Here is a 27,207-nt window from a genome sequence, read left to right on the forward strand (position 1 = left end):
AGTTAAAGCAACAGCCAAATACCACTGATGAGGCACCACAAGCAACAGCCCCAGCAAGGCCTGTCTGGATTCCAAAGATTGGGGATCTAGTCAGAGAAAAGATCGCGGTTAAGAAGGAATTTGGGCCTTCTTACAGAAAAGCAGTACCTGTCTTGGCAGTCACCAGAACAAGATCAGTAGTACTACCGCCCCTTGCTGGTAAAAAGGAGAACAGAGTCGTGTCCATCGACCTGGTAAAACCACAAGCATGTGGCCTATAATCAACAGTAGGCCCAGTGGACTCCCAAGAAACAACAGAATACCCAAACTTGCAACAATCCAAGAGGTTCAAACTGAAAGACTCATCACATTCGATCAGCCTGCAGTGCACAATAAAGGACTATGCAATAATGCCATGGAACTCGTGCCTCTTGAAACACAGATTGAAACAGTTCGTCAAGAAATAACACCAGTCTACACTGATGTGGCATCAGAAAGTGCTACCGAGAGACAGATTGAAAGAACAATCCCATCAATTGACAGAACTGCCTCTGGTTATTTCATCAACTTCGACAACTTCTCTGAAGATCAAAACGACCCCGAAGTGATGCCAGAAACAAAAAAGTATTCTAAAGAAAATAAAACAGGACTCCTTCAACAAATCAAAGAACTATATCTGGATTCACCGTTGATTGAGCATTGGATTATCTCAGGGGTATTCATACTCCTACTATGCCTAATTTTAGTTTTAATTTTAGGAAAGTTTATTACAATTGAATGGACACAGCAAGTCAGAACATCAACCTAGTCCTGAAACCACACAGATCATCCCATGTGAAGAAAAGAGAACTGTCAACAGTAAATGTCACAGCAATTCCAATACCTGGTGGGGTAGTATGGGAGAAAACTGACTATGAGATATATGGTCCGGTCGAAATCCTGAAGTATCCTCATCAACTGAAGGTTTCCTTAAGTGACTTTGTAAAACCTAGTACATTCTCTGATGATTGGGACTTTAACAGTATTAATGACATGATGTCTGATTTAGTAATGTCAGCTAGATTCACAGATCATGATTATTTACAAGGTTCATCTAGTTATGAGCAGCTATTCTGTTACACACACTATGGGGATCACTATTTGCATAAATCTGCACAGCCTAGAAATGTTTTTATGTATAATTAATGGGAACATTGTGCTACACCACCTAAAAGCAGTTCTAAAGCATTTTTTGAGAAATTCAAATACTTCTCAGGGTTTAACACCAGTGATGCAGAAACGTTTTATTACAAACTGTTAGATAAAACAGGAATGAAAACAATGCTGACAAATTCTAAATTGATATATTCAGAAGCATTTTATGACAAAATGATGACATTTGGTTTTGATTATTGGAAAAATAACATTGAAACGAAAACAATTTGGGGTACAAAAGATTGGCAGGTACAGGGCATTGAAGCACTATTTAAAACCTGCATGATACCAGAACAAATGTTGTTTTTAAATGACACAATACACCAAACATCCTGTCTTGGCCTAGCTAAGATCAAAGACCTTAAAACACCGTCTATACCAAAGCCAATACCTGAGAATACAACTACAGATATTGAGTTAGACGTGTCACAAATTTTACATTTTAACAGAACACATCCTGATTGGAAAAAGTGGTTAATCTGGCCTACTGACACAAACAGCTGTCAAGATAGATTCCTGAACAAATCACAGGGGTTAAAAATGACCAGACTAGACCCGAGATATTCCCAGAGACAACATCCAGGGATTATAACAACATACAGTGTAGGGAAACTCTGCCTTGAATGGCTAACATCATCCACACTGGCTGAAATTAAGCAACACTTGTCTTTACTAAAAGATGGTGCTGATTTGCGCGATTTCATTCTTGGACCACGCAAACAGCGTCAAAAGCGTTTCATAGCGACCAGTATCTATGCTGCGTACAACGAGGCTTGGAAAGTCAATCAAATTGAAACAGCAGAAAAAATAAGAGAAATTGATCGTATTAATTTGGAAAAATCACTTTCTGTAGTAGACAATGGGTTAATGACTCTGTCTTCCAGAATATATTCGTTGGACAATATTGTATCCTCTGCCTTTGATGTGATAGACAGAGACTTGCTAATGTTACAACATGGCCAGTCGCAATTACGTTCTGTTATAGAATTAGGCTGGACGCTGCAAAATCTTCGTTCAGGCTATGTGCCTTGGCGTTTAATCAACACAACGTCATTATTTTCCATTTTTAACCTTACTGATAAACAGATCAGTTTGGCACAGAAAGGAGCAGACTATACAATCCTGAGCATCGAAAAACTTGAGGGATTACCATTGACAATGTCAGAAAGTCCTGTCATTGAATGGATAATACACGGAATTATCACAATTCCGATAACAACTTTCCGATTTCAAAAATGCCTTGAGTACATACCTGCTGGCCAGTATGAACAATTGGGTAAAGGATATGTAAAATCAGAATGGAAATTACCATACACACATTCTTGCTATAGTGACAGCGACAAAAATGTATTTCTTAGTGGTGACAACTGTAAACATTCACTAAGCGGTATACTTTTGTGTCAGGGTATTAATTTACACGGAGCATGTGATGGAAATTCTAACTACCTTTCATGCCACCAGCTAGTCACACCTACAACTCAGATAGAGCCCTTCTTTATGCAACTCGCAAACGGGAGTTACATTCTTAGAACGGATCACAGATGTTGTGGCCTTGTGCCTGGGAAAAGTTATCTAGTAAGAGTAACATCCATGGTCAAATGCTGTATGCAGGCATTGTTCCCGAGTGGGCCTGCAGACACAGTGACTCCCATCTGGCCTCGTCTGAATCTCTATTCTATACGAATTGATACTTTAAGCAAAATGAAATCTGTACTTTTACAGACAACAGTGCCTATAATGTCATCAAAAGAGACGTATGATCTTCTAGTTGCAAGGACAGCTACTGAAGTTCATGAACTTTTATCAACAAACTGCCCCGTGCATTTCGTACAAATGCTAAGCCAACTCCTTAACATGTCTAGTGCCGCAAGCATCCCAGGCATATTTAAGACGATTTTTACGGGACTGCTAACACCTTTTCAAGCAATTCTGGGAATCGTTCCTAATTTTGTCCACTCTGTTTTTGGCGGCATACCATTATTTTTGGGACTTGTAGCAGGGATTTTATTTTTGACCCTCCTGCTTCGTTATGGCAAGCCTCAGCTCAGACATAGCTCCCATGGGAATGGAAGAGACAATCCTAGCAATGCGCTACCGGGACAGGATAACTAACGTCCTTGGATTGGCCAGGCTGAGAGATCTAAACATGACCTGGTTCCTTTCATTCAGACCTATATGGCAAAATTGCATTTTACCTGTGCTACGATGTATGCTTTGCGGCGATGAATGCGTGTTGGACATCTGTCTTTCACTTCCATCAGCAGTACCAATGGACGTCGATACTTTACTCAGTCCAATAACGGCTCACGCATTGTGTTGTCCCCAGCGGCTACCAATCCTGTGCTACAACCAAGTGGTAACAGTGGAGCGAGTGACAAAAGCAACATCATCCAGGTACAACGTTCTGTGAGCATTGCTGGTCCTGCCCTTGATGACAGCAATCATTCTCACACCTGCCAAGTTACAGCGCTATCTAATTTGGTTGAACTATCACCTGAATTTGTAGACCAATTCTTTGAGAGCCTGTCTGATATGATGTTCTCATCCGAAGAGAAACAATAACTTTTGAGAAGCCTTCCGACACACAGCGTTCCCATGAACTCTGAATTCGGCCTTCAGTTTTGAACAACAAAAACTGCTAAAAGCGTTGGAACTCTATTTTTTCCCCGTTCAAGCAATAATTCTTTTGAATTGAACATTTTTTAATATTGACCCTTTTTTGGCACGAAAAAATTCTTTGCTTAAGGTAAAATCTATTCTTAAAGAACAGAAGTTCAAACTTCTATTTCTACACACATCTAGGGCCAGATGTAGGTGGCCGTTTCAGGCCATTTACCGATCGGTAACGGCCGATTTTGGCCGTTACCGATCGGTAAATGGGTGACAGGTATGTAGGGGGCATTTTTTTACCGATTCGGTAAAATTACCGAATCGGTAATTTTACCGAATCGGTAAAATAAAAATTCGGTAAATTTACCGAATCTGAGGCAACTCTTCTGAGTCCCAGAGGCCTTACAGAATCGGTATTTTACCATCAAATCCAATTTGATGGTAAAATACCGATTCCGGTGTGCATGCACATGTGTGCATGCACACCTATGCCATGTGACAGGCAGACCTGCCCTTAGGGCATGTATGCCTGCCACATGGCACCCGAGCCTGTTTTGGGGGTGCTAGAGGGTGTCAAAGTGACACCCCCTGCACCCTTGTGGAAATCGGTATTTACCGATTCGGTAAATACCGAATCGATAATGCCCATTCATTCCTATGGGCTTCAAAGCCTATAGGAATGAATGGGCATTACCGATTCGGTATTTACCGAAGCGGTAAATACCAAATACTTCCGATTCGGTATTCCAGAACATCTGGAATACCTACATGTCCACAGCTTAGATTTACCGATTTTTATTACCGATTCGGTAGAATTCGGTAATTAAAAATCGGTAAATCTATTTTACCTACATCTAGCCCCTTGAGACATAATAACTTACATCAGCCTCTAGCACATGTTATTGCAATGCATTTATATGTGATGATTTATCTCGCCCTTCTTCTGTTCAGAGATACTTCATGTGTAATTCTTTTTGCATAATCGTTCATTGATTTCATATGCAATAATTTTTGAATGATTCCTATGCTTCAAAAACGTACAGTACCTGAATTTCACGTATTACAATATACGCCTATTTCAAATGCATATCTGTATTTTGGGGTGGGCAATGTTACACATGCATCCTATTGCTCTAGTTTTAGTAATTTGATGGACATGAAAACGTGGAGTGGGTGTTGCATGTTTATCTAGGTTCCTGATCGATACTGCGACCTTATGCCCCTATTCGGCTATAAATCCATTTATTCCCTATATTGGCATAACCGTTCAAGTGCGATATTCAGAAAGTCATCTCTGGCCTCACACGAACAGAGCCACATTCCAGAATAGTTCTCTGCCACTTCCTTTGCAACCAATTAGTGCAATGACAGAGCAGAAGTCACTATCTGATATTCCTAGATTAACACTCCGAGTTCTTCAACAAGATAAAAACTCAGCAAACCTGGAAATCCCCGCTTGCTGTGTTTTGATTAGTAATGGAACTCTAATGAGCAACTGATAGCTATCACTTCCTAGTGACATCTTTAACTGACGTCTTATGTCCAGCAAACTTACGTCAAACCCGGCACCTGTCAGGTGTAAATACTACCAACGTTGCCTTAAGCAATTGCTGTCGTGCACCCTGTTGTGCATCCCATTGCTGTTGTATGCTGCATGCAGTACGCTGCTGCTGTCCCCTTGGTGGTGAAGCTACTGATACCATTATCGCTGCTAAAGCGCGAACGATGGTGTGGTGAGCTTAGGAGCTGAACAGCCGTCCCTCTGCGAAGAGCCCAGCAGATTCCAGCTGCCACGGACGCTGTCCCCCGCCTCCTCCTCCCGACGCGCTGAGAAGAGAGCCGCTGCCTTTCTCCTGCAGAGAAATCCAGCTCCAGCGTTTCCGGTCTGCCCTCGCGGGTGACTGGGATATTGAGACCCCCTGAAGGAGATACCAGACCTCCATCATTCTATTCAGAGGTATGGTGTTGACTAAACCCTTAGATGAGAATTCTTGAAGCAAACCTTGGCAAAACCAACTTAACTTAAAGCTACTTACTTACTCCCCTTCCACGTGTTAGGCTTAGGTCAGGCACACTGGGGTAGGCTTAGTTAGAAGCACCAGTTGAGTATGTTAGCCTAATGTATATATGACTGTATATATGTTTTATTACTTTTAACCATTGTATGGCTAAGAAACCATATCAATGCTTTTACAGTATTATTTCGCAATCCTTATCTTACTGTACGTACTTTTTATCATAACAAGTCTTGCAATTGTGGCAATACATTTCTCTTGTACGAGAAGAAAGACTGTTCAATAAATGTTAACCCTTTATTGACAAACGCCCGTCTCTCTATTCTCTACATATTGTGAAAGTAAACTGCACTAACCTGACTGAGTAAAATAACTGTCTATTGTTTCACACGACCCTAGAGATTGACTCTTGATCTGAGGAGCAAAGTTGTCATGTTGCACGGTTGTTGGAAAGCTGAATCCCTTCTTGTCTGTGCCAGGGAAGCTGATCACTTCCCATGCAGAGAAGAAAGTTTCCAGTGACCTCTGAGCTAGTTGGTAACAAACCCAATTAAGTTTAGCATAGTCAGTGGAGGCCTGGAATATCCGCAGTTCCACGTCAATACTACTGTTTATGTTATTCCAATGCGCAGGGCCTAGTGGGAAACTCGGAACTACACTACAAACCAACCCCGCGTAGAGTTTACCTAAGCACTACATTTACTTTTACATTTACCTAGGTACATACGTATGGGAACTAACCCATGTCCCAAACCCCTGATAGTGGTTACATACCCCCAAGTAGGAGTATAACCATCCCCCCTGAAAGGGAACAATGTGATAACCACCCATAGGAAACAAGGAAAACCCATCCTCAAAAAAGTATAAACCTGTGGCATCACGACATTAACTGTACTGTTGAAGAAGATTACAAACACTAACCTCTAAGAGATAAGGACTAAATATCCCTAAACATAGCACTCTAGGTAAAGTTGCAAAAATAATGACATATTGCAACTCTGTAAACGTTTACATAGATAAGAAGTACAAAGCCTTTGTCATAAGTTATAAACCACACTGTAAAGACTGTCTATAATGAGCAAAAGGAGGTAAAAATTCCCATTGTAAAAACGGAATAGTGAGATTTTGAACATGGATCTACGAAGTACAGATTTGACAACTTTGAACTCCATGTACAAAAACAGACAAGTATTACAAGCAATAGGAATCAATTAACTACCAAAGGACTGAGAGTATGAGAAATTGTCACTAGATGGTAGCGTAACCAGAGCAGTGAATGAAGAAATGCATTAAAAAACGATTTCACATTTTTTAACAATCCTACGCTCCACTCGAGAAATGCTATATACCACAACGAAGAAATCTCTCGTATCACAGGCACACCAACATTCTAAGACCAACTCACACTCTGGTTGAGCAGCTAGAGGCGACAGGGCTAGAGTACATGTTATACTAGTAAATAGGATATAATAGTTTCACTTTCTGATTTTATAAAATTGGCTTCCGTTGTGTTGAAATAAATTACCCAGGTTTGTTGTTCTGTGGCGTTGAGCTTAAATTAAGCTGTATTATGTTAGCTACTGGCTAGGATGTTAGACAATGGCAGGCTTGTTTTACACTTGGCTGTGTAGCATGCAGTACTTAATTTGTAAATGAGTAAGTGCTGGGTTCCAAAATGTTGCTTGAATGTCGCAGTCGCTGCTATCAAATAGCTGGGGTTCTGAATACCACAGCTGTGCAGTCTTGATTCCACCTAATGCCTCTTATCTGTATGTTGCCACTTTTCTTGGTTTGTTACTGTCTTTCACCATTTCTCTTCCCTATTATGTCTTTTTCCTTCTCTTGCTCCAGATCAAAGTCTGATAGAGCACAATAAGCTCTGGTCTCCAATAATGAGTGCTGGTGGGAACCGCCTGTATCTATGGGCTCAAATTAAGCACTGGTTGCATAGGACTGGCTAGAGAGCTGTTATGTTGCTATTGGTTTGTTTCTAATGGAGTAGTGAATAGCCTCATTCTGATACAAGAAGGATGAGGTAGGACTGATTAGAGAGTTTTTTGGATTTGGCTGTAAATTAACTAAATTTGCTCGGCTCAAAGCTGACTTTTGATGCTTTATTTTTGTCATTGTTATTAAGCATTAGGATACCACAAAATATGCCATTAAAATCTGCCATTAGCATAGCACAGTTTTTCAGTTGTGTGGGAATGTTATCCCAGGCAGAACTTTGCCCATACAAGAGAACACACCCAGCACTTACTTCAGAAGAACACCATAATTCTTTTTACGGAAGTCCCTGTAGGCCACCCAGGAGGGTATGTTTAGTCTCTCAGGGAATCTGCCTTCTACCTTAAAAAGAGCAGCCGCATCTTCTGGCTGAATGATGTACACGCTCTCATGGTGGGCAATCTTCTCCCTGAAAAAATAAGGGGATGGTGTGAGACAAAAAAAACCTACATATATAAGCAGCAATAATTTTTGAGGCAACAAATGTCACAACAAAGACCAGGTTAAATAGGGCCCTATTCACATAACACTCTTCTGTAAATCTAATTTGATCTTGAAAATGTAGGCTTAAACCATTCCTAAAATGCAGTTAAGTGACAAAGAACCCCTTTGACTCAAACCCTGTTTTTTCCTCAATCAAAGAGGAGTTAATTGGCTTTATTTTTGGATTCGTTGCAACATGATTCATTAAACATTGGTGGCTCTAAATTCCTTTCCGATATAGAACACGAATCACGCTTGTAATGGGGTATAAACCCCGATTTAGAGACTGTTCTCATCTGACAGATTTATCCATGCAGAGACCTGTTCTCATTAGCTGGCTAATATAAAGGCCAAAAGTTCAAGATATACTTACAACGTCAAATTACGCTGATGCTCTGTCAATCTAAGATTTTTTGGCCAAGTTATTTTGGAACGATTAAACTAGACTTTAAACATGCATATGCTCACCCCAAATATACACGTATTTGTAACTACAATTGGAACAATGGAACGATGACCTCGAATAACTACATTGTAGGTCTACTTATGCATAAAGAAAACAAGGAAGGAAAGACAATCAACACAGAGAAAGAAGACTAAGTATGATGATTTAATTTTTTATTGACTTAATATATAATAATATTGATTATTAATAGCGAAAGCTTGCATTAAAGTTACTAATTCATTAGCTATTGTAACAGAAAGTTTTAATTCTATTAAGGACCCGAGAATTATGCTTTATTCTCTTCACTTTATTTTTCCAGCAGCCATATTAAAAATCCTAAAACTTCCTTTCCTATAAATGCTTGGGAACAGAAACTGATAAATAAACACAACCAATCAGAATGGGGGCAGTCCCTCAAAGTCCCATGCCCACCTTAATATGCCCTCTTTCTTCGTGTGACAGACGCCAATGTGATACTTTTGTTCATTCTTGTATGGAAACATAACTCCCTGCAAAAATTGAACAATGTTACTAACTATCCTAATCGAGTCAATGATATCCTAAAATTCAGTAAAAAACAGAACATTAATTCTGTTATTTACTAATTATTACAACATACTGTTACCAACAGAGAACCGATCCTTAAACAATATGCAGAATTAGAAGCATTACCTACTCAAAAGAAATAATGAATTGTCAGTGTGTTCTTCACAGCAGTATTATAGTACCTGTAAATAATGCCAGGTATTTCTGTAGGATAATCCTCACCTCCTGGTCCTTAATAGAAATGAAACTTTCTGTTACAATAGCTAGGAAAGTTTTCATTCCATTTCAGGACCGGAGGTAAGGATTATGCTAGTTCAACTCTTACTCACTACCAGAGAAGCTACATCTGTGCCTGGTTTGAAATAAAACCTCCTAAAAGTAGAATCAACAGACCAATCAGCAGCATTATGAATATCTTCTAACCTAGCACCCAAAGAAATGTCTTAGGGGCCATGGTAGTTCTCACAGAGTGTGCCCCAAACATGTGTGTATTGATACCCGCCTCCTGAATCACCCAACAATCCTATCTGGCAATCATGGGTGAAGACCTAGCCTTGTGTAGTGTCTGAAGGGCGATTAGTAAATGTGAATATCCTCCATCATACTCTCATATGCATTCTACAACACACAATTTGGAACACCATAAAATGAAGGATATAACACAATCCTGGAATTACATTTTGATCTTTCTAGAAATGTGAAAAGTAACCCCATCCAAGTTAAAAACTCTACCTGGTAAAGTCCACAGCCCTCACATCTGAAACACAGCGGCATAAGCTGAAGAATTAGAGCAATACCAGTCACCTCGATACTGCCTTCGTATGGATATATTTACTGCTCCCCCTGAACAGTAAGAGATTCAAAACCTTGTTTACATCCCAAAGAGCAGAATAGAGTGGAGTGGGTCTGAGGGAAAAGAAAGGCAAAAACCGATCAACAATTTTCTAACCAGAGGAAGGTCCCATACGGGGTGATCCTCTATAGTGTTATGCTTTGCTGAAATAGCCGACCTGAAAGTATTCTTGGATTGATAAGCCATTCCTTGGAAGACCAAGTCTGCAAACAATTGACAATATGGACAGTGTCAATTCCAATGGGATCCAGGTACTTCTGCAAGCACCAACCCATTAATTTCGACTAGGCCGATCTATTCAGTTCTATTCTATTCATGCCTCGGATAGGAGATCCTCAGTTTGTCTTGAAAGGCCTGCAACTTTAGCCATTCCCTGTAAACCGCCATGCCATGAGATGGAGAGTACCTGCCAGAATCATCTTACAAGGGTTACTGGGGTTTCCGGACAAATCTCCAAGAGGATCCGGAAATAGAGGAAGAGAGAGTGGAAAATCCCATAAAAGTTCTATCAGAATTGGATACCACACTTGAGATTTCCAAAGCAGCATCATCAGCACCAGGAGAGATGCATTATCATTGAGAATGGGTGAAATGCCTACAAGTTACTTTCATCCAATCTTGGAGGAAGGCATATGTTGCCGCTGGCATAGGGTCCGGCATCCAGCTGAAAAATCTGTCCAGCTGATGATCCATAGGGAAGGTAAATTGGTCTGTGGAGAATGGACCTCACCTGTTCGAAAGAGAGAGAAATACCCTCCAATTTGGCTTCCATTTAACTGGAGTCCTGCATGTGCCTCGAATGCTAATCTGAAACCTGGCTGAATGTCCCCTGCAGGAACTCCGCAGACACTGAGATCTGGTTCTCCAGCTGTAATCCTAAAAACACCTGGCAACATTTGAGAAGGTCCGGGATCTCACACCAGATAGTTGATATAGCACAATGTTGCTATGTTGTCCATCTTTAGAAGAATACAACACAGAATCCTGTCCTTGGTCCAACACTGCACCAGAAAGGATCACACAAGTAGCTCCAGGAAATTAACTCGTAAATTCTGCTCTGGTGTGGCCACTCTCCTCCTGTGGAGAACTCTCCACAACTGCCCCCGCCCGCAGCTACTTTTGCTGGCATCTGATTCAATTACCAGATCTGGTTGAGAACCAAAGATCGATCGGTCATTCCATGAATCAATGTGGGAGAGCCACCAGGCAATTTCTGGCTTGGATTCCTCCTAGACTGGAGCTGACTGAAGTATGAGAATCCCTTGCAAAGATGAAGCTTCTTGAGCCATTGCAGGGCCCTGTAATGTAGGGGGGCTAGAAGATGGCCTTGATGGAGGATGAAAGGTAGCCTACCAGACAGGTAATCTAGCATAGAGGAGTTCTTGGTATGCTCAAAGTCTTTCGTAATTTATACCTTATTTTTGCCATACTCCTGGATGTTAAACCGCGAGTTACCTGTATGGAGTCTATCATGAACCTCAGGAATGTAATCCTGCAAGATGTGGACAGGGTCGATTTCTTTTCGTTGGCGACAAATCCCAGATTTTCCTGGAGGACTGTTATCATCTAGAGTTGTTCTGACAGCTACCTGGGACATTTCTCCATTAGAAGGATGTTGTTCAGATATCCTGTAAAACAAACACCCTGATGCGCTCCATCACCAGTTTTAACACCTTGGTAAAGCACTAAAGTAATTAATTTGTATGTCTAAAACCCCCTTTTGAAATGCGGGATTCTGCTATGTGGATGGTAGGTGAGAACAATTAGATAACGTGTCCTTCAGGTCCAAATAGAAGAGTTAATCACCCAGCACAGTCTGTAGAGCACAGGTGTCTAAGGTCATTTTCCTCCAGATGGAGAGAAAATTTGCCAATCTGCCTCCTAATTTAAACTGGGAAAAAGGGTGAACACTTTCCATTACTGGCTTTGTAGCAGCCATTACATATGAAGCCGCCTCTGAATCCTCAATGGAGTGTGCAACCTCTGAAGGGGAACACCCCCCTCCCCCGAATCTAGATTGGTCTTGCCAGTTATCACGCCTGGGTCATTGGCCTGTGGAAAGGGTTTGGTATTGGGATTGGCCAGCTGAGCACCCATTGCCTCAACCAGCCTAGGTGAAATCCATAGAGGTGAAGATTCTCCTCATGGACACCTACGTCTCGTCCAGAGAGGTGAAGGTTGACACAAACTTGGCAAATTTCTTTTCAAAAGACTCTCTGAAGAGGTCTTCTAGGCAATGGGAATGACTTCCGAGGTGGCTAAGTGCCCTAGCTTTGAATCCACCATGATTAGAAGGGACCTACCTCTCTCTATAGGTATGGGGCAGTTGGTGTTGCCAAGAAAACAGCCCACTGAGCCAAACGGATAAGATTGTGTGGGAGATGAGAGACCCTGTTTCCTTGGTCTCTTCGGCCATGTCAAAGATCTTTGTCAGGTAACCAATGATGTCAAGGAGCTTATGCTGGCATGAATATCAGGAAAGTCATATTTTGCCATGACTTTAAGAGGTTCTGAGCCAAGCCGTCAACAAAGTTGAGGGACCCCGGTGGGTCCAGGCAGTTCTTCCCTTTAAAATGGGGTTCAGGGGGCGTGGCCAAGATGGCGGTGTGAGCGGACGAGCTTCTCGGAGCTCCTGCCGCCGGCCGCTAACATAGCACCATATACAGCTCCTCATCCCCTGTTTTTTGGGTCCCTCCGAGGAGCTTTAGTCACCCTGACGGGCTTGGTCCATGGGAGAACCCTTGCGGCGCATCTGGGGCTACTGAAGCCGCGGAGAGAGGCTCGAGCCGAGAGCGGCCTGGTTTGGCTTTGCGGCAAAAGGAGACGAAGAGGCGTGGCTGAAGGTGACGGCGGAGCGTGCCCGGCCTGAGAGCACCACCGACGGAGCTCGGCTACACGAGAGCGGCGTGTAGGTGGTGGGTCCTGCCCATGCGGTCTCTGCGTGAGGCCCCTGGGGTTGAGCAGCCCGGGGGCTACTGCGGACCTACCGCCGCCGCCTGGGACCGCCCACGGCAGGAGCGGCCTCTGCTGAGGCCAACAGAGGAAGGAAACGGTGCTGCGCTGTGTGAGGGGCCCGCCTGTGGAGCGCTACTTGCCCGTCGACCGGAGGTCGGCTTCCGGGGCTCCCGGCCCGAGGTGAGGAGCGGAGAGCGGGCGAGGGGACCACCCGGTGAATGTGCGCTCGGCCCCGTGGTTTGGCAGGCCGGCGAGGTGCTACGGCGCAACGTTGCCCCTCTCCACTGGACATTGGGGGTCTCGAACGGATGGGGAAACCCACCTGGAGGTGAGCAGCGAGGTCGGTCACGGGCGCCGGGGCCTGGTTGGTGGGCCCGGGGGGGGCAGACTTACTGCACGCTCCCGGTCGCCATTTTGGACAACGCAATGGCCGCATACCTGAGCGAGGGGTAGTCCTTCGTGAGGCGCCTTGAGGGAACGTGTTGGGACCACAGAATGGTGAGCGGAGGCTGGTGGATGTGTGTTCCCCGGGTCAGTTCGGCCTACGTCAGGACTGGTGGCTGGAGCGATGAACAGGGGAAGGCGGCGCTGGTCCCGACGGCGCAGTGAGGGCTTGGCTAAGTGAGTGTTGGGGGGACAGACGCCTTACTACCGACAGCGTGTTGCGTGGAGAAACAGCAGTAGGGCCAGCGGAGGGGCTCTTTGTGCAGTCGGCGGCGCCACGCTTCAGGTGGTGAACCGGGACCTCCTGCGTGTTTGAACCCCGGGCCCGCATTGCCGCATAGCATCAGTCGCAGCCCGGCCAAGTGCCACGCGGGCCATGTCCTCTGTCAGGGGCCGGAAAGATAGAACCATCAAGGACCTGTTCACCCCTACCACGGCGGGAAGCGGGCAGACCCCACTGCGGCGGGTCAGCAGGCTGGTGCTGACAAGATGGCCACGGCCTCCCCTACCTCTGGGACGGCGAGTACTGAGGAGCCCATCACCAAGGCTTTTCTAGAATCCCTCTTCGGTGGTCTGCGGAAGGACATTCGCGCTCTGAAGAGGGAATTACAGGAAGAGATCAGAGAGGTCCGCCACGACACGGATGCCGTAGGAGAAAGGGTGGCCGACTTAGAGACCCAAGGTGAAGGGTGCGACACTGAAATAGAGGCCCTGCAACAGGAAATCATCCGTATACATGACCAGCAGGTGGACCTTCAATCCCACGTTGAGGATTTAGAGAACCGCTCCCGGCGGCATAACATCAGGATTCGGGGGGTGAAGCAGACTCCCGACACAGAGGATCTTTTCCACTTTACGCAAGGCCTGTTCAACCACGTTGTTGGTAGGCCGGTGGACTCAGCACTCCGCCTTTATATCAGGATTTGGCGGCCATCACCCTCGAAAAATGTAAATCCTTCAGACCGGTCACTGCGGAGCTGAGATGGTGCAACATCTCCTATAGTTGGGGCCACCCCTTTCGCTTGGCGTTTAGGTTGGACAATAAGGTCTGCCAACTGCGGTCCTTCCGGGAGGCATGCCATCTTTTGGACATCGAGGAGCCAAAGGAGGAGGAGGGGCCGCTCGCCCGGGGGGCGACTGGGGTGGACCACACCGGGCAGTGGCAACAGCAACGGAGGAGGCGCAGGCCAAAACGCCGCACATGGGGGAGATCAAGGAGGGACAGCGAGCGGCGGTGGAGACAGCCGCGACGGAACTGGCAGGCCAGGACAGCGGTTGAATGTCAATCTTGACACGCGGTGGCATTGCTGAGAAAGGATGGCATGAGACCAGAAGAGTGGGCGGCGGGAGGGGAGGCGATGGATTCGGACACATTCCCCCGATATTGCTCTTTACTGTGCATCTACAATGGTGGATGACGGACAAGACTGTTTTTTGTTTTTCTTCACGTTGGGGAAGGGGGGTTAGTTGTGGGTGGGTGGGAGAGAGATGGGCTCCGGAGGGGGAGGGTGTTTGGTCTATAGTTCACGGGAAGGGAGGTATGGTCTTTACTCCAGTGTGTTGGTCGTTAGGGGGGGGGGGAGGTACTGGGATCCCGAGTGGGACTTCACGGGTCTGCTTCTATGACAGGGTCGCAGATACACTTCTCTAGATTGTGATGGATGATTTAGTTGTCCTCACTTTAAACGTGAGGGGTCTGAATAATCCAGTAAAGCGCAAAGCGATCCTGCTCCAGTTAGAACAATCTCAGGCAGACGTCTGCCTCCTACAGGAGACGCACCTTCTGGCCAGGGACTGTCACTGGCTTAGGTCTTGTAAGTTCCCCCTCCAATTTTTTTCCTCATGCCCTGATAAAAAGGTGGGAGTTGCGATTCTGGTGGCACGAAAGTTTAAGGGTAAGGTTCTGGGCAAGCTCGCTGAAATTAAGGGTCGACTTTTGGTCTATAGGTTTGCAGTGGGGGACCTGACTTACACGATTGGCACGATCTACAGGCCCAATGAAGGCCAGGAAAGGTTCCTGCACAGATCTCTCACTGACACTACTGACACGACAGACTGCTACCTCTTGCTGGGTGGGGATTTGAATTTAGTTTTTGACAATTTATTAGATAGGTCCGGCAACGCACTGCACAGGTGGGAGCGCTCTCGGCCGCAGGCTTGGCCCGAGTGCGGGACTTGGGGTTAGTGGATCTTTGGCGCATGCTCCACCCCGGGGAGAAGGACTACACATACTTTTCAGCTGCCCATAAGACATACGCGCGCCTAGATTACCTGCTTGTCTCCACAGCTACCCAAATGCTTGTCACTAGCATCGACATAGGTATGGCCTCTCTTTCCGACCACGCGCCGGTCACGGTCACCCTCTCCAGGCCGGCAGCGCAGCGCTCCCGCAGAGTCTGGCGTCTCTGAGAATCATTGTTGCATAGGAAGGTGGTGGTCTCCAAAATCCAGAACGTAATAGCGGATTACCTTTCTCATAACAGCAACACAGACACCACATTGGCTACAAAGTGGGCGGAGCTAAAGGCAGTCCTTAGAGGGGAGTTTATTTCTGTCTCGACAGCGGAGAACGCGGAACGTCAGGCCAAAAGGGACGAGCTTACCCAGAAGACTACGGAACTGGAGCAGATACACAGGAGGACGGGGGCCCCGAGAATATGGCGGCAATTAAAAGCCGCTCGCCAGCAGCTTGCTGCCTTAGATTTAGATAGGGCAGAATACGCAGCCTTGCGACTGCGTCATGCGTATTACACAGGGGGGGACAGATGCGGGTGCCTTCTGGCGCACAAGTTACGCGCCGTCATGCAGAAACGGGAAGTTCAGGAATTGAGAGGGAGGGATGGCACACTTGTAACTGGGGACCAGGCTATAGCTGGGGCCTTCAGCGCTTTCTATGCAGAGTTATACGCGGCTGCCCCACCAGACCCAGAGGCGGAAGCAGATTTCTTTGCGACGATTCTACTGCCGGCCCTGACACAAGACCAGACTGAATGTCTAGAGAAGGACATTCATCCTGAGGAGGTGATCTCGGCTATTTCCCGCCTCAAACTGGGCAAAGCTCCTGGCCCGGATGGATTTCCGGTGAGCTTTTATAAAACATTCTGTGGTCAGGTGGCCCCTCTGCCTGCTAAACTCTTTACCTCTTTCGCGGAGGAGGGTGCGATCCCGAGAGACGTGTTGACGGCATTTAACGCGGTGATACCCAAACCGGGCAAAGACCACGCGGACTGTGGGGCGTATAGGCCTATTTCTCTCCTAAATGTTGATCTTAAGCTTTACACTGGGATCCTGGCCTCTCGACTGGGACCATACATGGGGAGGCTGATTGATCCAGACCAGTCTGGATTCATTCCGGAACGACAGACCTCTGACAACACCGGGAGGGCCCTCCACCTCCTAGAAAAGGCCGCTCGCACGGAGGGTGAATACATGATGCTGGCTATCGATGCTGAAAAGGCATTTGATAGGGTGCATTGGCCCTATTTGGAGAGAGTGTTAGTGAAGGCCGGCATGGGGCCTAAATTCCGAACTAGGGTATTCAACTGTTACAAATTCCCTTCAGCCGCGGTCCGGGTTAATGGCTACACGTCTCCCCGGTTCGCGATGGAGCGGGGCACCAGACAAGGTTGCCCGTTATCCCCCCTATTGTTCGCCCTTTATATGGAGCCCCTGGAGCAGCTAATTTGGCTGGACCCGAGGGTGCAGGGAATCAAGTTCAAGGGCGACGTCCACACCATAAGCCTGTACGCTGATGATGTGCTGATATCGCTTGCCGACCCCCGGAGCTCTCTCCCTGAGTGCCTTGCCGACCTTGCTCAGTTCGGCCGAGTATCGGGCAAGTTAATATGACTAAGTCTGTGGCCCTGGACTTGTCGCTGGAGCCAGATACGCGCGCCGGTTTACAAGAGGCGTTCCCCATGCAGTGGGCCTCGGAGGCGGTCCCATACCTTGGGATACAACTGGCGCCTTCCCTACAGACTACCGTAGATCTTAATTACTCCCAACTGAGACAAAAAATCACAGGCAAGTTGGGACAGTGGAAATACTACCCGCTGTCATGGCTGGGCAGGGTAGCGGCCATTAAGATGACGATCCTCCCTCAAATACTCTACCTCTTTCGCACGATCCCACTTACTCCGCCGAGAGGCTGGATAAAACTGATGCAGTCGGAACTCTCGCAGTTTATATGGAACGAGAGGAAGCCCCGTCTGAAGTTGCAGATAGCTATTCTAGAACCTGAACACGGAGGGATTGGTATTCCGGACCTGGCTACATATTTTCAGGAGACTCAGTTGCGCTTCCTGGTAGAATGGGTTAGTTGGGAATCCGGGAAACACTGGTTGTTTCAGGATCAGGCGGTCGCAGGAAGGACCCTACAGGAGATTCCCTTTATGCGTCGAGAACACAGGCCACCCAATCTCTATGCGTCCTTTATCACGCAGGTACCGCTGGAAATTTGGGGCCGAGTGGGAGTTTCCCAGGGGCTTACCACCCTCCCGTCACCCGTCACCCCCATCATTGAGAACCCGGACTTTCAACCGGGGATGGACGGGAAAGCGTTCGCGCGTTGGAAACCTGCCGGCTGTCGCGCTCTCCATCATGTCTATGACCCAGAGGGAGTAGTCCCTTTCCCACAGTTCCGTCAGGAGTTCTGCCTGCCGAAATCCGAAAGGCTCCGATATTTACAGGTCAGACATTGGGCGCTCAACACATCTGTGAGATCCGCAGCGGACAGGTGCCTGACGGCTTTTGAGTATTGGCTGATCACTCGCACAACAGACAAGCAGTTAATCTCGGATCTCTATAAAATGCTCATGCACAAACACAGATACACTTACAACTCAAGCAGGGTGTGCTGGGAGCGGGTACTGGGGAGATCCCTTACTCATAGGGAGTGGGAGGGGGTGTACTACAGGGCGCGTCGCTCGGCCTACCATATGGGGCTCACAGACACTCTCACAAAGGTAGCGTCTTATTTGTACTACACCCCCGAGCGCCTGTATGAGATGGACAGTGGCACGGACCCCCTATGCTGGCGTGGCTGTGGTCAGGTTGGCACGCTAGTTCACATACTCTGGGAGTGCCAATTTTTGCAGGAATACTGGCGTCAGATCTTAGCAGAGGCAGACGCTCATTTTGACACAGACATCCCACGCTTTCCCTCCTATGTCCTTCTGGGGCTGCCTAATGCGCTGACCTAGCTGTTAAGATCTCGGAGGGGTCGCGTGATTGCCATCGCGCTGGGGTCGGCAATACAGAATATTGTGGCGAACTGGCGATCGGAATAGATTCCTACATACCAGGGTTGGCTTCACCGCCTCTGGATGGTTCTGGGCATGGAAAGACTCTTGTTGTCCAGAGCAGGAGAGGGGGCTCGCTATGCTGAGCTGTGGAAGCCATTTCTAGCGTTATTGTCCTCCGAGTTTGTGGAGGTGACTTGTCCGAGATACCTTCGATTGTTGAGGTTGACGGAGACCGAAGCCGAGAGGAAAGAGACGGACTCAGCCCTGAAGGCTGGATGAGGCCAAGGGAGGGAATAGATGAGGACATGGACCAAGAGGGGTTGGAGCAGGGAGGGGAGGGGATGAGGGGCTACAGGGATGGGAGGGGGTTTGTTGAGTTGTGGGTCGGGATGGGATTGTTGGGGGGGGGTCTTTCTTCCTTCTGAGTACGTCAGATGACGGAGGTGCGACGCGCCTTCAGCGGACTGAGGGGCGCTTTGGCGATGGAAAGGTGCTTGACTGTAGGTTGGTTAGAATCGAGCTGCTTAGCACTGCTATAGGATCTAGACCTCATTGACTGGAAGATCTGGTGACGAACAAGGGGGTCGCTTTCTAGTTTCACTATGTTTATGACGCGGCCGGCCCATACTGGGTTGTAGGCGGCTTGCTGTGTATAATCTTGACTCCACATGATATGGCCTTTGTTTGGTACCTTCCCTTTACACTGCTTTGCCTGTCGGCCTTCGGGCTGACCCACGACCCTCTTTCAGCCTTACTCTAAGTCTGTCTTGTTGCAAATGCTCAATAAAAGCATTTCATACTAAAATGGGGTTCAAAGAACTACTGTGCCATCTCCATGAGCTTCTTCTCATGGGGCTATGGCGTTCAAAACTGCTTTATGAATGAAGAGATCCACTGCCTCATAAAACTCATCCGCCATGGGGAGATAGAAAGTGTATTTCACATATACATGTATATAGTGTTTCTATGAAAAACTAAAGGTTAAAGCTTTGTTATAGCTTTATTATAATCTAGAATACTGAAATATTACACATTCTAAAGTTATAGGTATACTTAAAATGTATAAATTACCCACCACCTTTAAATGAATACAACTTTCTTAATTCTTTTTTTTTAAATAATCTTTTTATCAAACCAGCTCATTAGACATCACCAGGCGGAAGGTGTTTACACGTACATCATTAGGTTGAGTTTGACAACAATGATACAACATGACAGAATCTAACATTATAATTACTTTGTGAACAATCAAAGTTTTCTCTTTTACAGTTCTACCTTGCACGTGGAATGGTTTGAGTCTGGCTTGCTTGCTTGTATTTCGAGGTGTCTATTATCATGTGTCGGGAGGCTCTAGTCTTCTAGTCATATAGTCTTTAGTCTATATTCCCCTGTGGCTCTGCCACGGAAACCATATCTTTTCACACTTCTTTAGGCACCCCCCTCTTTCGTGTACCACTTCCTCCGCTTGTTGACACCAGTATAGGTCATACTCCCATTCTGTCACTGATGGGGGGGAGGGACGCCCCCCAGCGACTTGCTATATTGCGCTTTGCCACTCTTGCAGACAATGCCAACCAAAGCCCATTGTGTCGAGGCCAGTGTCCCTCACCCTTGATCATCAGCAGGAGCCACCTATCATCCATCGTCACCTGTATCCCCAACACCCTTGACATCACAGCTGTCACCCCTCGCCAGAATGAATTGATTGCTGGACATTCCCACAATATATGAAAGAAGGAAACCTCCTGTTGACAGCCTCTTGCACACAGTGCCATTTGTGTCTTGGCCCATTTGTTTAGCAGTGTACGGGGGTAATATGAGCGGTGTAGGATCCTAAATTGTTTCAGCCTAAATTGCGCTCAAATTGCTATATCTCTGGGGCTCTGCAGGGCCTCCGACCAGTCTTTGTCATCAATGTTGCCTAGAACATCCATCCAGGGTCTTTTAAGGGAGGTAAGTGGGTCAGGTGCATTATTCATTATTTTCCAATATATTGTGAAAGTCCCTTTGTCCGGAATGGGGTCTACTAACAGTCTGTCTTCTAGCAAGGAATAATCTGGGAGGATCGTTCCTTGTTGTATGTGACTTTGTAAGGCATGCATGAGTCTCATATATAGAAATCTCTGGGAGAGAGCCAGCGCATATTCTTGTTTTAGTTCGTCAGAGGGTAGGGGTGCCCTGTCTCTATACACATCTCCCAGATGCTCAATACATATGGTCCACCCTCCCCTGAAACCCTCTAGCGTGGCTACCTCTCTCAGTCGGTCACCCAACCACAGGGGTGTCATGCCTGTCAGTCGGCCCTGCCATCCCAAGTACCTATTTCTCTCATTCCAGCATTTGACCACAGTTGCAGTGTGTGTTGGCCAGTCTTGATTCGCCTTTCACGCATATAGAAGAGGCTTATAGTTCCCGTTTGGCATTGCGTCTCTATCCATTCTATAGGCCGGTTTCTCCTTCTCTGCATACACCCAGTCATTTATTCCCATAAGGTGCGAGGCCCAGTAATAGAGTTTAATGTCTTGGACCGCCAGGCCGCACTCATAGACCCCTCTTTGTAATTTGTGTAGAGCGATCTGAGGCGTGCCTCCTTGCCATAGAAACGTGCAAAGTTTGTGGACTACCTGTATAAAAAAGGTTGGTGGCCCACTTATAGCGTATTTTGCAGAGTATATAAAAGTCATAACAGGATCATCATCTTGTACAATGCTGCTCTGCCCATTAAAGTCAGTGGCAGTGTGCGCCAATGTATTATGTCTGTGTGAAGTGTACTTAACTGGGGGACAAGGTTCCTCTGTAGGAATATCTGTTGATTACGAGTCACATGAATGCCCAAATATTTACAGCCTTCTACAATTATGGGGCAGAACACATCACCGGGAGCCATGGGGGTGGGACTCGACAAGGGGAAGACCACTGACTTGGACCAATTTATAGTGTAGGAGCTCGTAAATGAGGAGGTCTTTTGCTATGGAAAAATAAGGCCTCGATAGATATAGGAATATGTTGTCCGCGTACAGGGAGATGCGTACTTCTTGTTCCCCTGATGCCATGATGCCCCAAATCATCTGGCCTGTTCTGATCCAATGCGCCAATGGCTCCAGTGCCAGGGCAAACAACAGCAGTGACAGGGGGCAGCCCTGTCTGGTGTCCTTGCGCAGCGCGAAACTTCTTGATAGCACTCCGTTGACTCTCACTCTGGCCAGTGGACCCTGGTAGTGCAACTATACCCAGCTGCTGAATGTTAGGCCAAAGCCTAGTCGGGAAAGCACTGCAAACTCTATACTGTCGAAGGCCATCGAGGCATCTAAAGACATTAGCATCATTTGTTGGGGCGAGAGGGCCTTTGTCAAATGGAGGACTCTATATACCTGCATAGGTTGTGGCGGGTGCTTTACGTGGCATGAAGCCAGACTGGTCTATGTGAATAATGGTGGCTAGGACCGTCACTAATCTGTGTGCTAGGGCCTTGGTGAGCACCTTTGCCTCCATATTCAACAAGCATTGGAAATGCAATAGGTCTCGCATTAGAAATGTTAGAGCTATTGGTATTGTAAATATAATTATTTTTTAAGTTATGTTTAGGTTTTTAAAATATTACATTTATTAATATTGTTCTTTGAAATGCCAATAGTTATAAAATTAGCAAATGTGACACCTATAGCATTAGTAAAGCTACATGTTTAGTTTTTCCCTGACTTACATGTATTGATATTACAAATCCCAATGGCTTTGGTCTTTGCTTTGAGTGTTGCTGTGGTGGTGCTGATTTGTGTTGCTGTGGTGTACAGTGGTGCTGTGGTGTTGCTGGTGTTGCGCTGAGTGTTAATGCGTTGCTGAGTGATGCTGAGGTGGCGCTGAGTGATGCTGGGGTGGCGCTGAGTGAATCTGGGGTGGCGCTGAGTGATGCTGGTGTGGCGCTGAGTGATGCTGGTGTGGCGCTGAGTGATGCTGGGGTGGCGCTGAGTGATGCTGTGGTGGCGCTGAGTGATGCTGTGGTGGCGCTGAGTGGTGCTGTGGTGGTGCTTAGTAGTGCTGTGGTGGTGCTGAGTGATGCTGGAGTGTCGCTGAGTGATGCTGGGGTGGCGCTGAGTGATGGTGGGGTGGTGCTGTGGTGGTGCTGAGTGATGCTGTGGTGGTGCTGAGTTGTGCTGAGTGATGCTGTGGTGGTGCTGTGGTGGTGCCGAGTGATGCTGTGGTGGTGCTGAGTGATGCTGTGGTGGTGCTGAGTGATGCTGTGGTGGTGCGGAGTGGTAATGTGGTGGTGCGGAGTGGATAGGTGCTGGATGGATGAGTGTATGGATGAATGCATGGATGGGTGCTTGAAAGCATGGCGGATGAATGGATGCATTGCGGATGGATAGATGCATGCATGGATGGATGCATGGATGGGTGGGTGAATGGATGGTGGATGGATGGATGCATGGGTGTATGCATGGATGGGCGGATGACTGTATGGATGGATGCATGGATGGGTGTATGCATCGATGGGTGGGTGGGTGGGTGGATGAATGAATGAATGTTCAGGCTCGCAGATGGGGATGGGGGAGGGGGAGCAGGCATATGGGTTGTGAGTGAGCGCGCATGTATATAGAGATAACTATAATCAACAGTCTCTTCTTTGTCTTCTTTGCGTGAAGACATTTAAACATTTTTTATATTTGTATCTTTTATCAAACGCATGTAATCCAAAGTCCTTATGTTTTGCAACTGGTTCTTATGTAAAGCGCTCTGACACCTTCGGGTAAAGTTCACGCTATATAAAATCGCATTAAGTAAAACTTTACCCAAAAAATCCACCCATCCATCCATTTGGGCCTAGGCTTAAGTTTTAGGGCTCAAAGCAGACAGAGAAGGGACAGTTTACGAAGTCGAGGCAGGGCGGGGTAGTTTAGGGATGTAGGGAATAGAGTTCAGGGCTCAGGGTAGGGGGGCTGGGGTCGGGGTAGTTTTGTGGGCAGGGCAGGGGGGGAAGGGATAGTTTGCAGGCCAGAGGACAGAAGGACACCAAAAACGAGGGATACAGAGGGCAGAAGCACAAAAAAAACGAGGGATACAAAGGGCCGAAGGACACAAAAAACGATTGAAACAGAGGGCAGAAGGACACAAAAACGAGGAATACAAAGGGCAGAAGGACACAAAAAACGATTGAAACAGAGGGCAGAAGGAGACAAAAAACGAGGGATACAAAGGGCAGAAAGACACACAAAACGATTGAAACAGGGGCAGAAGGACAGAAAAAACGAGGGATACAAAGGGCAGAAGGACACAAAAAACGGTTGAAACAGAGGGCAGAAGGACACAAAAACGAGGGATACAAAGGGCAGAAGGACACAAAAACCGATTGAAACAGAGGGCAGAAGCACAAAAAACGAGGGATACAAAGGGCAGAAGGACACAAAAAACGATTGAAACAGAGGGTAGAAGGACACAAAAAACAAGGGATACAGAGGGCAGAAGGGCACGAAAAACAAGGGGAAAACGATTGAAACAGAGGGCAGAAGCACACAAAAACGAGGGATAGAAAGGGCAGAAGGACACAAAAAACGATTGAAATAGAGGGCAGAAGGACACAAAAAACGAGGGATACAAAGGGCAGAAGGACACAAAAAACGATTTAAACAGAGGGCAGAAGGACACAAAAAACGAGGGATACAAAGGGCAGAAGGACACAAAAACACTATTGAAACAGAGGGCAGAAGGACACAACACTTCTACAATCAGAATTCTATTAAAGGAGAAATCAGCTTAAATACTGATACAAGAATACGAACCCAGTACTACACTTCGCTTCACACATTCAAAAAATATGCTACACCTAGGAGGTAATTCAGTGCTATATGGTACACCTGCAAAAAGACAAAAAATATTCACCCTACTAAAATAATTCCCATACCAAATGCAAGAAGTCTCAAATGCCTTTCTGCTCCCAATTCTTATTGAATTGAGTGAGTAACAGAGGCACCCCCTCCCAAGATCACTGTGAACATTTCTTCTAGGACTACAACTTTGGATATTCAAAGTTGGGAGCAAACATTTATGCTCTGAAATTCAGTGTTTTAGATGCTGAATTTAATCATTAGCATATGACAGGACATAGTGGGGGCAAAACATAGAGAGATTGGATAGGGCGGATTTGTATGACTTCCAGGACACAAAAATATGCCTGGCAGAGTAAGGACTGGTCAATTTCCAGCCACTGTAAATGTATTAAATAGGATTGAAATTACGCTTTCAAAATAAATAACAATTAACATTTTAATTGTTGAACTGGTTAACTAAACAGTTTCTAATTAAACTGCAAACAGCGCTTCCAGCTACGACGAAGTCATACCCAAGTATTAATGTGGTTATAATTGAACTGTGGAGCATTGACAACTACTTTCCACGTGTCCTGGAGGTGGCGCAATTGCGCCATTAGCGTGCAGGGTGCGCCTCATTTATGCGCGTGATCGCATATCGTACTCCAAACAATTAAATGTGGGGGTAAAGGATTAAAGGCTGGAGCGTCAAATCGTGCACCAATTCTAGGAAAATGTTATTTAGGGAAAGGGTTGCATCTGCACCAGTGTTGATGCATAATCTGCATGGACAACATCTCACGGTCATGCCGAAGACACTAACGGATTGTTCTGATGTTGTGTTAGTTCCGCTACTCCGTGACAAAACTCGATACTAAAGGCTGCAAGAGGACACTGTTTGTTTGTGGCCGTCTGAACATGTGGGAGACATATGTCATGAAATAGAGACGAGTTATGACATCCCCCCACGGTTATCAAAGCTTAATAGCATGCAACTCCGACAGCAACAAGCATTAGCAAAGCAACCAATCAAGCGGAAAATGAAAGCTGTGGAAAACTAGATGTGCCGGCAGGCCAGCAGTGAATAATTAGGGGAGAGAGAGGGGAGGTGCTGGGGAACAGATGGCCGTGAAGCAGGGGGCGGGGCAGCGGACCCTTTGAAGTCACGGCCTGCGGCCGTGAATAAGTGACGGCGGGGGTCGGGGCAGCGGAAGCCTTTGATGTGGCAAATGCTGCTGGCAGGGGGAAGCTCGTGCACGAGGAGCTTGTCACGTGATTCGCTTCTCGTGAACTATTGAAAATCCAGATCGTAAAAAGTGGATGGACGGCAATAGGCTCGAGTAAACTCGACCTAAAAAGGAGATTGGTCGATATGAGCTGCTGCTTTCTGGGGGCTTGGCCACCTTTTGTATTACCACAATTGTGGCTGTGCGCTGATCTATAGGCAGTGAGCCTCTTCCCCTCGCCTTCTCAAACATTCTAAGCAACGGTTGCGTAATTTTTGTAGTCTAGCCGTTGAAGAGCTCAACCAAGAGTCTGTTCAGGCCCATCGCTTTCCCTGACTTCAATTTCCCTAGGGCACTAGAGAGTTCCTTTTCTGTTACATCAGCCTCTAGGGCGTTCCGCTGTCTGTAGTTATTGTCTGAAACTAGAAGTCTGAGAGGGGCTCCCCGCAGTCCCTGTCAGTTCTTTTGCTTAGTGGGGCATAAAGACCTTCATAGTAGGAGGCAAAGGACTCCGATATTTCTACTCTTGTTGTCTGAAGGCTTCCCATTCCGTCCCTGACACCTACCAACCATGACCTTTCTTTATCTCTTTTATCTAGCCAAGCCAGCAGCTGGAGGCCTTATCTCCTATGTCCTATAGTCAGCGCTGCGTGGCCAGTGTGTATGCTCGAGCTGCAGTGAGTAGGCAGTCTATCCTTGATAATAAGCCATGTCCTGCTGAGTAATAGGTGCATTGCCTTTCGTGGGGGTTATGAGTCCTCCAGAGGTCTACCTTACCCATTGCTGTCAGAAAGCCCAGCAGTGTTTGGTCCCTCACCTGTCGCCCAGTTACACTTGAATGATCGAGATCTGGATCGATCACTGCATTGGCATCACCTCCGGCTAGAAGGGTACCCGTGGGCAAGCTCATTAACAATTAACAGTGCACTAATTTTGGGGAAAATGTTTCTGTGCATTCTAAAAGGAATATAAAATGAGCAGAAGGCGAGAGGGCGCCCCTCCCACTTACCTGCTACGGCTACACAACTTCCTTCATCATGATAGGTCTTGTTGATTGTGAGGCGCAGGGAGCTTTGTACCAAAATACCCATGCCACGGGCACCCGTTGAGTACCCTGAGTGGTCGCTAATCTGTAACCAAAGCGATCCAAGCCCTTATATTAATTTCTTTTCTCATGCGTCTCCTGCAGCAATACCACACCTGAGGAGTGGCATTTAATTTGCTGCAGGACAAGTGTCCGTTTCATTTTGTTTCCCAGACCATTTACATTCTATGTCTACGCGCGTATCCTGTTGGTTTCCCCTTCCATCTTGGATGTGCGAGGTTGCATCTGTCACTCGTCTCTCTCTCTCATACTGGCCCTAGTGAATATGTGTACTGTGTATCGGTTGGCCTGTCATGAGCAA

The 27,207-nt window shown here is 46.6% G+C and overlaps 1 protein-coding gene across 1 annotated transcript in view; it reads right to left on the reverse strand.

The window, feature by feature from the left end:
* Positions 1-27,207, reverse strand: part of CYP11A1 (cytochrome P450 family 11 subfamily A member 1) — a 257,157-nt gene that overhangs the window by 167,203 nt on the left and 62,747 nt on the right. The window contains exon 2 of the mRNA XM_086959860.1: positions 8,059-8,214. Coding sequence (XP_086815986.1) covers positions 8,059-8,214 — 156 coding nt within the window. The remainder of the gene's footprint in view (positions 1-8,058; positions 8,215-27,207) is intronic.

The sequence above is a fragment of the Lissotriton vulgaris genome, chromosome 2_2 (genome assembly GCF_964263255.1).
Source record: "Lissotriton vulgaris chromosome 2_2, aLisVul1.2, whole genome shotgun sequence".
Taxonomy (NCBI): Eukaryota; Metazoa; Chordata; class Amphibia; order Caudata; family Salamandridae; genus Lissotriton; species Lissotriton vulgaris.